At 49.7% G+C, this 12326-nt stretch overlaps 1 protein-coding gene across 24 annotated transcripts in view; it reads right to left on the reverse strand.

The window, feature by feature from the left end:
- ZMYND8 (zinc finger MYND-type containing 8) overlaps window positions 1-12326 on the reverse strand; it is a 111764-nt gene that overhangs the window by 69309 nt on the left and 30129 nt on the right. For 23 of the 24 annotated variants that reach the window (XM_037044217.1, XM_037044229.1, XM_037044232.1 and 20 more), the window contains one exon: window positions 8739-8887. In XM_037044217.1, the coding sequence (XP_036900112.1) occupies window positions 8739-8887 (149 nt within the window). Of the gene's footprint in view, window positions 1-8738; window positions 8888-9992; window positions 10370-12326 lie in introns of those variants that run through there. The other variant, XM_037044220.1, reaches the window with a different exon arrangement.

The following is a 12326-nucleotide window of genomic DNA, read 5'->3' on the forward strand; positions in this document are numbered from 1 at the left end:
CTTATCTTTTTTCTTTACTTGAATGGCCAGAACCCCCAGGAGGCAGAGTGGCCAAGATTGCAGGCACCTAGGTCTTGTTCCTGGATCTTATTATAAGGTTTTACTGTTCTCAAAAGGCCTGCTCTTGCCCTGGCTGGTGTAGCTCAGTGGATTGAGTGCGGGCCTGCGAACCACACGATCCCGGTTCGATTCCCAGTCAGGGCACATGCCTGGGTTGCAGGCCAGTTCCCGGCATGGGACACATCAGAGGCAACCATACATTGATACTTCTCTCTCTCTCCTTCCTTTCCCCTCTAAAAATAAATAAATAAAATCTTTAAAAAGTATTTTAAAAATAAATAAATAAATAAATAAAAGAAAGGCTCCAGGATTTAGAGAAACGAGAAGAGGTCTGACCAGGCAGGGCTGTCCACCTCGAACTGCTCTCATTAAATGGCGGTCCCTAAATTCCCACAGGTATTTGAGTCAGTGTCTGAACTTTCATTTTTTTGTCTGTGTGCCTCTTCACAGACCAGTAACACAATTTTACTACTGATTTAATAAATCTCACGTGGCTACTGTTCCCTCAAAACACAATAAATATAGATAAAATAACAGAATAAAACCCACGGCCCAGAAAATAAAAACCACGGTGATTAAGGCGCTGGGGGTCTAGCGACCAGCTGGGGCCTGGGCTGGGAGAAATCGACCACCATATGGGGTCCTGAGGCCAATGACGTCATTCAGTCTAGTTTCATGATGGTGTGGTGGGCAGGGCTGGTCCCTTCTCATGAGCCTGGGGCATAAGACGTCTTCAGTTTCCAAAACCAGGGCAAATTCCAAACCTAGGCCTTTTCAATTCCTCCTGCCTTGTGCTGCACACCAAAGCGCTGTGGGCCGGGCTGCCTGGCCACAGACTGCCATCTAGCTTCCACCTCCAAGCCTCAACAGCGCTGGGCAGCTGCTGGGCTGGGGGCCCGGTGGCAAGCCCCAAGCCAGAGGTAGGGGACACCAAATCCACAGGACAAAAAGCCCTGCGCTAGGAGCCAAAATCATACACAGACTAAAGGGGTCCATTTGCCTGCATGTATCAAAGCCCAATAAAACACAAACAGGAGTCCTGGCTAGTGTGGCTCAGTGGATCGAGGGCTGGCCTGGGAAGCAAAGGGTCTCTGGTTCTGTTCCACGCCAGGGCACATCCCTGGGTTATGGACCAGGCCCTAGTAGGGGGTACTCGAGAGGCAACCATACATTGATGTTTGTCTCCCTCTCTCCCCCACCCTTCCCCTCTGTCTAAAAATAAATAAAATTTTTTTAAAAATTTTTTTAGGTTTTATTTATTTATCTTTTTAGAGGGGAAGGGAAGGAGAGAGGGAGAGAAATATCAATGTATGGTTGCCTCTCATGTGTCCCCTGCTGGGAACTGACCTGCAACCCAGGCATGTGCCCTGACTGGGAATCAAACCGTGATCGTGTGGTTCGCAGGCCCGTGCTCAATCCACTGAGCTACACTAGCCAGGGCTAAAAATAAATATAATCTTTAAACACACACACACACACACAAACAGGAGTTTGCAGCAAAGACGGTAGATACTTATTAGTTTCAGAAAATGGCACCGAGACACAGACAAGCTCGTGCTCTGAAACCCGGCTCCGGGGTCACGTCCCTCTGGAGCCGTCAGTCAGTTCCCTGTTTTAGTTCACCAGTTAAGACGGAGCATCTACGTGGGTTCCAGAGAACAACGTCACTGCTACGACATTCTTCCCACGTCACGTTTGTCAACACACTGTCACACACGCCATCTTCCTTTCGTCCTCCCAACCACAGAGGGAGGAAGGTGCTACCAGTCTTACTTGGCAGATGAGAAAACCAGGCAAAAAAGACTTTCTGGCAGGAGACTGGGGGGGGAGGCGAGGGGGCCAAGAAGCACAGACTGGGAGTCACAGGACAGTCACGGGATGTCAAGTGCAGGACAGGGAACGCAGCCAGTCATACTGGAATCACTGTGTATGACAGCAGGTGGGTACTTGAAATATCGGGGGGATCACTTCATAAAGTACGTGATTTTCTAAGCACTATGCTATACATCTGAAGCCGATACAAAATACTACTGAATGTAAACTGTAACTGAAAAATTTTTTAAAAAATTTTAAAACTTATCCGACCCCCAAGCCCAGAGCAAGGCCTCAAACCTGGGTACCCAGAACTGTAATGTCGGGCAAGTACCACAACCTCTAGCCTGGACGGGGTCTTCTAGGGCACTTTTGTGGCTTCCACATGAGAGCAGCAAGCCCTGCGTCAGCCCTCGACTTCCTTTCAGTGAGTTAATAATAGGACAGGAAGAGTCATTAAGATCTAAATATAAGTGGAAAATTCAAATAGGACAGTTAACATTCCTAACTGGCACCAAAGTGCTTTCTATCTCATAGAAGCCAGAGCACTGCCACTTCTAAAGCCAAGTTCCCCCCACGCCTCTGCCCCGCCCCACACCTGGCTGGGGGGGGGTAGGGGGGGGAGGGCGGTCTTGGGAGGGCCCAGAGGAGCTGAATGCCAGGCTAATCCAATCTCTTCTGGGGAGATTTCATCCTTTGCTGAAGTGGGGAAGTTGTGGCTGAGAACTACCTCCCTGACAATCTCCTTGTCAATCAGATGCCTGCCTTATCTGCTCCTTGGCTCCATCAGAAACAATCTGATAACCAATGTGGAACATGTAAAACTGGAAAACGACATCGTTTCAGGTAAAATGAGTTATGACTTTTCTCCCCGGCAAGTAACAAGGTGCGTTACCAGCCCGCTGGTAAGGCGAACAGGTGGCAGCCTGTTATTTCAGGGTAATCGTGGGCTCTGTGAACACAGGTTCCTATCTCCCTGCTTCTCCCCCAGGTCGGCCTAACAAGGAAACAGACAGGCTCGTTCACCCACGTCTAGAACGCCTTAGTCTACACCAGGGGCCAGGGAACTTTATCTACAAAGGGCTCCAGAAAGACAGAAACAGTTGAGCCCTTGCAGGTCTCAGTCACACCTGCTCAACCCAGCCACCACAGCACCAAAGCAAGAAAGACAGTATATAAATGACTGAATGGGGCTGTGGGCCGATAAAAACTTTATTCACAAAAAGCGGCTCTGAATATTGGAACAACCACTGTACTGCACCAGGTGGGTCACTGGAAGTATCAAGGGGGGGATCTTTGTAAGGTATGTGATTATCTAACCACTATGCCATACACCTGAAACGAATGCAAAAAACAGTGAATGTAAACTGTAATTTAAAAACAATTGTTTTTTATTTTAATTAAATTACAGCAAAACGACAGTCTCCTGCCCGCATCTGGCCCATAGGCTATATAGTTTGCGGCCCATGGTCTACCTAAACCAGAGGATGGGTGCTCTGGCTATTGTGTGAGCCCATGGTACGTGTGGGGGATGGGGATCCACAAATTCAAATTTCTACAGGGGCCATGTAGTTTTAATACACACAAAAAATAGTCCTTGTCCCGGCTGCCGCAGCTTTGCCCTCCCACTTTGGATAAAAGCATGGGTCTCCCAAAGATGACCAACTGCCGGGGCCCAGAGCAGGAGGAGTGGCCCTGGCAGGCACGCTGGGAGACAGCAGGGAGCCACCCCAGGGGAGCACTTCCACTCAGCTGCACTGGCCAAGGCAGCAGGGCGGCACCCACCACGGTGCCACCCGATCTAGGACCATGCCAGCAACCCTGCTGCCCCCTGAACCGGCTGGACTGCTACTACACTGCCCCTGCCCCCAAAAAGTACTTCTGTTAAACCCCCAGGTTTTTAAGACAAGGCATGGATCCCAACAACAGAAGTCCTAGCCGGCCCAGTTATGGTACGTGTGCACCCTGGACTCAGAAGAGAGGAGGGAACCATGATGTCTTTGTCATATTTGATCCAAGTATACCCAAGGCCTTTCTGTACAAGTCTGTTAGCAATTATTTCTCAATACTTTGATGAGGGAAGGAAAGAAGGAAGAAAAAGAGGGAGGGAGAAAGGAAGTTAGGAGGGCTTCCAAAAGGAATCTTCAAACTCAGATGACCCAAGAACTAAAGACAAGAGTGCTATTTTGCAGTCAAGGCCCTAATGGCACTTGGGGAGAAGATATTTCTTGTCTCCCATCAACTGCAGGGTGTTTGGCAACCTGACCCTCCTCTGCAAAATGCCAGGAGCACCCTGGCTGGTGTGGCTCAAGTTGGTTGGAGTGTCAGCCCGTCACTGAAAGGTCATGGGTTCGATTCCCAGTCAGGGCGCATGCCTGGGTTGCAGGTTCCTTCCCCAGTCCTGGGGCTTACGATCCCTGGTCCGGCACACGTGGGAGGCGGCCAATCAAAGCTTCTTTCTCTCATCAAGGTTTCTCTCTCTCCTTCCCTCCCTCTCACTAAAAGCAATGGAGAAATGTCCTCAGATGACGATTAAAACAAAAAAAGCCTGGCGCATTCTTCTAGGTTTGGGGATGTTCCCCCGAGTAGAACCAAGAAGAGGCACCTACAAGCTTTCAGACGTTTCTTAAGGGATGACACCACTGGCCCAAAAGGCATTAAAAATTAGTTATAAATCTTAGAATACTTTTCCCCTAAAAATACAGTCTGTCTTAAAACTCTTCTTGAAATTCCACTAAAAGTATTAAATCCCCGATACAAGAAAATGGGGTCCCAACCTGAAAACCCTACCCACATGTGCACTTGGTAGTACAAGGTCATTGCCCAAAACAGAAATATACGGGATTTTTAAAAATAAGGCCAGAATGGCTTTATTTTCAGAACATTAGAATACGGAAAAGAAGAGAAGGAAGGAAAAAAGGAAGGAGGTAGAGAACCTCAATATATAAGGTCTGTCCAGAAAAAGCCCAGCCACGGTTAACATAACAAGGGCAGTTTGCATGACATCTCCTGGCAGCCAAGGAGAGTGGACTGGGATGCACACACGTGAACAACGATGACTTCACTGTGCTAGTCAGTGGGGAGGCAAATGCTGTTGAGTAAGCATGTGTCCTGTGTGCCCGTCACACTCAAAATGACTGAGCGATTAGAGCAACGAATCTGCATCCCATGTTGTATTAAAGCTTCAACATTCCTCCATGGGAAGTATTTGGATGGCTCAGAGGGCTGCAGCTATGGGCAACCAGTGACGGGCAGACTTCATCACGACAACGCGCCTGCTCATGCATCACGTCTCGTGCAGAGTGTTTTGGCAAAACATCAAATTACCCAGATGACTCAGCTCCACTACAGCCCAGATTTAGAGCCCTGAGACTTCTGGCTTTTCCCAAAACTGAAATCACCTTTGAAAGGGAAGAGATTTCAGACTGTCAGTGAAATTCAGGAAAATGTGATGGGGCAGCTGGTGGTGATTGGGAGAACTGTGTGAGGTTCCAAGGTAGCTACTTTGAAGGGGACTGAGGAGTCATTGCCCTACGTACAATGTTTCTTGTATCTTACATCTTCTTCAATACATGCCTCTTTTTCATAGTACATGGCTGGATACCTTCTGGACAGACCTCATATGCCAGAAATCAAAAGAACTCAAACACTTAGGAAAGCCAGAGGCAGAAGGAATAAATGAAGCATGCAGGGTATGGGACAATAGGGAGGGGTGGGGAGTGTGGAAAACCAGGGCACACAGACCCTACGTCCAAAGGGGCAGGATCCACTCAGCTCCAGTTATTGCTGGAATTCTGAGTTTTCTAAGAACCCAGAAATGTAAGTTGTTATCTGAAATCTCATAATCTTCAAATGTTGGTGACTAAAGGGAATTATATTATCTTCCTCAAACACAACACTCGCAACCTACAATTTGGCTTTAATTCCGTAATTCTAAAGAAAGAACAGGAAAAGGAATGGAAAAGGAAAGCATCTCGAAGGCCATTTAAAAAAAAAGGTTTTAAGTTCCCCTTAGGAAAGCAGGCTGGGCACGGGAGCGGCTGCCCATAGGATGTAACAAGCTTTATGTGCTACGGTGAGTCACAGAGTCAAGGTCAGCCATTTCCTCTCCTTACAGCAAAAGCTATTTCCCCTTTGCCAACTCCTGGCCCTTCAGCCTCTACAGTCAGCCTGCTGATGTCCCTAGTCCAAACCCTTTTTCGCAATGTAACTGAAGCTCATAGACAGGAAACAACAGCCCAGGTCACACAGCCAGTTCCCCAGGTGCAGGGGGGTGAAAAGGGGCCCTCCCTGTCTCCAGGCCTGCCACACTTTCCCTCCAAGGCTGAAGAGGACAGTTCAGTAGTGGAAGCCTAGTGCCCTGTCTAGTCACCCATGCTCTGCTATTTGCCACACCCTGAGCATGTTCTCCATTCATCACCTCCCGCCCTGGGTCAGACTCTGGGGAGACAGCAACTGTCGGACACTGGCCACTCTTCTGAAGCCGACGGTCCAGAGCGGGACCCTGATGGACAGACACCTCAATGTGGTTGTGAGGTGTTAAGTGTGGCAGAAATGGTGTTAATGCACGAACAGGGGAGGGAGAGAATAATGCATGAACTGTCCAAGGTGATCAGCTTCCAGAAAGAGATGCAAGCCAATTCTTAAAGGCCAGGGAGGGACTGAGGACGTGTGCGTGTGAGCGTGGACACACAGGGAGGAGGTGCAAGGACAGGACCGTGTCTGCTTCGTGACTTACAAGTAGTCGGTAAGAAAGCATTTGCCCAGGGAGTTAATGACTAGCTGAAGTAAGGTTTGGGGATTATCTGCAGCTTTCCTGTTTCTTTCTTAGTCTTTACCCTTAGTCTTTAGGCCTGTGGGGAGAGACGCTGCTGTCCCCCACCCATTGCTCCTAGTAATTAGTCTCCATTCCTTCTCACTGTGCAGGGGACCCTGGGCAGCAGACCCCACCCTCCCCGGGCAGCCAGGACCTGTCCCAACAGGTATAGTAGTTCCTGAGTGACGGGGAGGCCTAAACTCAAAGGCAGTTTCTTACTCGCTCTAAGGCCTCAAGGAGGCAACTTAACCTCTTTGAACCTGTTTTCATCTGCAAAACAGAGGTGATTACAGCCCTTACTCACAGGGTACCATTAACATAGAAACCTGAAAATGGGGGTAAGGGGAGAAAAGCTGAAACTAATATAATGTCATAGGCCAGCCCTGGGTGGGTAGCTCAGTTGGTTGGAGTCATCCCAATACACCAAAGTGCAGGTTCGATCCCCAGTCAGGGCACATACAAGAACCAACCAATGAGTGCCTAAATAAGTGGAACAAATCGATCTCTCTATCTCTAAAACTCAATCAATCTCTTTTAAAATGTCCTATAGCAATCATGACTCAGCAAAAAAAAAATGTAGATTAACATAAGACAGTCCTTACCACGGGACACCGCACACGGGAAGCACAGCTTTCAGTTTTATTATTCCTGACACTATTGTACATTCTTCAAATGCCAGTGCCCCCCCAGAATTTATCTTGGACCCACCGATTTCTCCAGCTCTAATAGGATTAGACCTGCAGTGTCCGTCACGGTACCTACAGGTAGCCACTTAAATTTACATTAAATTCGAAATTCAGTTCCTTGGTCACATCTGTCACTTGCCAGTGCCCCATGGCCCCACGTGGCTTGTGACAATCATACCGAAGAGCACAGGTCTGGGACATTTCTAGAGCTGTTGTTGAATTATGTCCTGTATAGTCTGTGTGGTTTTTCCACTTAGTATGGAGCCTGGCTTTAGTAGGAGTAGTATTATCGTCATCGTCATTATGATTATTTACGTTATTCACTCATTTCATCTCAACGACCTAGAAAATCCGCAGCAGCCGCAGCACCCTCATCTCAGTAGATGGGACAACTGGGCACAAAGAGGTTAACTTGCCCACAGACACAGAGCAGAAGCAGAGCTGGCATTCCGCTATATAATTTGAGAATGAAAATAGATTAGTGTGCAGAAACGCACCCTCTCAGTCCTGGGCATTTCACCGCTGCTAAGTCTCTTCTCGTGAAAGCAATAATCTTGTTTTATTCCACCTCAAATCCCCAGAGCTCACTTCGGCACTCCGAAACGCACAGAACGCATGAATACCTCGAGGAATCGCTGCTTAAGTGGTACCAGAACCGCAGGTCATCCTGTCTTCTCCAGTGCCAAGAGACGTGGCCTCACGGTCCCCACTAAAGCACCTCTCATGTTTTTTAATCGGAAATGCATCTAGCCTGCATCAGAGAATTTCTAAAGCTACGAGGTTTCTTTGGCAGGATCCAAGGTGGCAAATAGCCTCTCATATCTAGTACACTGGCCCTGGCTGCCCGGGGAGGGTGGGGTCTGCTGCCCGGGGTCCCTGCACAGGGAGAAGGAATGGAGACTAATTACCAGGAGCAATGGGTGGGGACAGCAGTGTCTCTCCCCACAGGCCTAAACCCATTATTTTACAGATGAGAAAACTGAGACCAGGAGGGAGCATGCCTCAGCCACACAAATGCCTCCAGGGAGAGGTGATAACTATTTTGCTGGTGAGGCCTGGAGGGTGGGGGCAGGGGTAGGGGGTGGGGAACACAGGGACCTAAGGAAAAGCCCCCAACCCCAGAGCATGGGATCTTAAGCACATCTGGGTCACCGCCCTGTCCCCAGAACACATCTGAACACCCGCCAGAAATGCCTACATGGGGCTCATTTTGAGCTGCCCTTTTCTGTCCCAGGCCAATGACAGCCGGGCGGGCACCATGTTAAATGCCAATAACCAGCTCTTAGAAAAACCCAGAAAGCTGCGCTTCTTGAGACACAGCCTTCGTCCCTCGGGTATGGACCCCATTCCCGGTGGCCCTTTACCTGCTCCTTATTGTTACTGTTCAGTAAGCCCGGTTTCTTTTTCTTTTTAATGGGGCTGGTTGATGTGTCCTGTGGCGAATGGCCATTGGAGGAATGCGGAGGGCTTGGGAACTTCCTTTTCTGGGCTGTTCTCTCTGTGGAGCCGGGATCTGAAAAGAGACACACAGGACCAGGCATTTTAAAGCAATCGGGGAGACCCAGGCACCCCCCACTCTTCGCAGGGAAGCAGTGTGGGGGACCCCAGGCATTCTGTCCCACAAACCCTCCTTCTAAAATACACCCGCCCACCCACGTTCAGTTACCTATCTCAGAGGTCAGACCGCCTCTCTTTGGCCTATGTAACATCTGTGTAAAAGTTTTAGTTCACGCCCTGGCTGGCGTAGCTCAGTGGATTGAGTGCGGGCCTGCGAACCAGACGATCGCGGTTCGATTCCCAGTCAGGGCACATGCCTGGGTTGCAGGCCGGTTCCTTGCAGGCTAACTACCAGCAGGGGACGCACAAAAGGCAACCATACATTGATGTTTCTCTCCCTCTCTCCTTCCCCTCTAAAGATAAATTAATAAATTAAAAAAAAAAGTTTTAGCTCGCTGCCAAAATACAAAATTGGGGAGGCTCCACAAAATAACTTTGGACTTTGATTACTCTCTTTCAAAAAAAACAAAACAAAAAAAAAAAACAGATCAGGGCCTTCCAGGGCCTTATGGCAACAGAATGATCTGAATACCCAGCATGCATTGCATTTCTACAAGAAAATGGGCCCTCTATTTGGCCACAATCCCCACCCTTCCCTGCTGCTGTCTGCTGACAAGGCTCGTGATCCAGCTGCCACGAGTTGTCACACAGGCACCAGCATCATCCTCATCCCAAACAAATATCTCTTGTCCACATCCGGTCCTGACGGCGAAAGCAGGAAACCAGGAAAGACAGACCAGGAAGGCCACGTGTTTAAGAAAACAAAGGCAAAAGTACTTGATCGTGGAAGATAGCAATATTTATTGATGTTTATCAGGCAAACAATGTGTAACCAATGCAGAAAGAATATAACCCACCGGCCAGAAAGTGCCCATGGCCCTAGCCCACGAGTGGTCATTGTGTGTGCCACTCTCCTCCACAGAAACCAACCCAAATTCCATTCTCACTGATTCTCATCTGTAGCATGCCCACCTCACCTTTGTCAATTCGTTCTTTCCTATTTTCATTCTCCCAGAATCTCACTGAAACCCAATACACTTCCACCACCACCCAATCTTCACCTGCAAGACTCTGAGTCCATTCCATGCCTGAGAGCTGTCTTGTTAGCTTAAAGATGATGTAATGCCACGGCCTGGTGCGCCTGACATGCTGAGAAATGAAAGCTACAGATACCAGGACAGGGAAGAGCTACGTGGCGGGTGCAGGTGATGGGATGGAACATGGAATCCGGAAAGCTGATTATCCCCCAAGATAGCCTGGCGACGTTCCTCCTCCAGTTTTAACTCCTAGGCAAGTCCCAGCACGCAGACTGTGTCCTGTGTCATCATCCTCTGTGTCTGGACCGGAGCCACTGGGGGGCAGATTAACAGGGTCCAACATGGCCACATGCAAGGCTTCCTAATGGTTTACTCTGGTCCGAAAGGCGGAGCATGTTGCGGCAGGCAGGCTCTAAAGCAAGACAGAATCCAGTCTCACCAGCCAGGCCCCGGGAAAATCCGGAACCGATGTTCAGGGTCTCTCCCTGAGACACAGCCCTGAGAGGAAATTAAAGGCCACCAACCACAGGCTTCTGGAGGGAGAACAGACCCCCGAAGGGCAGGGGCCCTCCCACACATGTCTGCCTCCCCAAAGGGCAGGCCCAGAGGCAGGCACACAATGGCTAGTTAACGAGAAAACGCAGCCCAAAGGCACAGCTGGGAACTGCACGTTCCCCAGGGTAAACTTCCTCAGTCCCCCAGGAATCCCCGCCCCCACTCCACCAGCAAAACTCTCCCTTTCTCACAAAGTCTTTGGCCCAGCAATCTCCTCCAAGAAACACCCCATCTACAGCCACAGCCTCACAGGGGAGCAAAGCACGCACGAGACGCCTCCACCCCAGCCGCACGGTGGGCTGCTCTGCAGCCTTCAAGGGCAATGAGGCGCCTTGGCATGGGCTGATGTCTGAGGTCTCCAAGCTTCTGCATCAGATTAAAAAAGCAACATATGCCTAGCACCATTAAGGGACCGACACACATGCCCCGCCTCAAAAAAAAAATAGATGTAATATATGTGTCTCCCTGTTTGCATAAGCCTAGAATATTCCTGGATGAACCAACTGCTCTAAATAGGCACTGGTGGTTGCCTCAGGGGAGGGGAACTTGCATGGGTGTGGGGAAGGGATTATCTTTCACTGTGTAACCCTTGTGTATAGTATTTACCATGTGTCTGGATAACTCTATCAAAATAGAGTATTTAGGAGGTTCAATTTCACATTTAAAAAAAAAGGCAGGAGGTACAAACCAAAGCCAGGAATGAGTGGATGATGGAGGCCTGATTCAGGATCAAAAAACGGCACCATATGGACAGAGTTGGGGGCCGATCAAAGGAAAGTGTTTGGAATTTGATCTGCACAGGTGTGACAAACCCACGTATCTCTGCTCAGGTGTCAGAGTCTGGCTGTTTGCGAAAGGTGTTTCGGGAACTCCGAGGACATGTGTCCTAGAAGAAATGGCATCCTGGCCAGGTGAAAACTGAAAGCAACTGGGCCAAGGTTCAAATTCTGTATGTTCTTCTCCATTTTGGGGTAAATTTTGAAGCAAAAAGGTATACAAGGAAAGGCACACCAATGGGAAAACTAGGGCACGTTAGGGGGAAATTACATCGCGTGCTCTGATGTTTCTCAATGGAGCACTCACTACTGGATTTTGGAAGGGACAGCTCTTCCTCACTGCAAGGGCCACCCCGGCACCCTCCCGTGCAATGACGCCAGCAATCCCAAACAGTGGCCAAAAAAGAGCCCCCACATCCCTCCCACACACTCGCAGAGGACGCCAGCACTGAGCCGGGACACAGGGCGGCCCAGCCCACACGCAGCCAACCTCTGACACCAGAAAGAGCACCAGTCAGTTCCCCCTCGGGCACTCTTAAGTTCGCACCTGCAGCCGAGACCGATGGTTCCCAACGTGTGGCCTCCACACTAGCAGCAGGGACTTCACCAGGGAACTCGCTAGAAATGCACGGTCTCAGGCCACAGCCCAGACCTACAGAATCAGAAACTCCTGGACAGGCCCCGACCACCGCGGGTTGAACAAGCCCTCTGGAGGCTTCAGAAGCTCACACATGGGTTTGACTGGTTTGAGATGCTCTCGGGTATGTGTTTGGGGGTGGCCTCTGAGTTCTCACACCTACAGAACACCAGAGACCCATGTCCTCTCCTCCCCACCGCCACCTGTGGGGCTGGCTCAGGACTGAGGAAACCGGAGTCAGGCAAGGAGGCAAGGTGTGGCCAGGGACTGAAGATTGCTGACCAGGAGACAACCCCAGGTCAGTCACAACTTCCGAGAGCCCCAGGGCCACACCTGTGAAGCGGGAGGAGAGGACAGAAAGCAGCCAGACCAGAACTTCTTACCTGGAGA

Source organism: Sturnira hondurensis, unplaced genomic scaffold (genome assembly GCF_014824575.4).
Source record: "Sturnira hondurensis isolate 20B ecotype Veracruz unplaced genomic scaffold, ASM1482457v3 Scaffold0004136, whole genome shotgun sequence".
NCBI lineage: Eukaryota > Metazoa > Chordata > Mammalia > Chiroptera > Phyllostomidae > Sturnira > Sturnira hondurensis.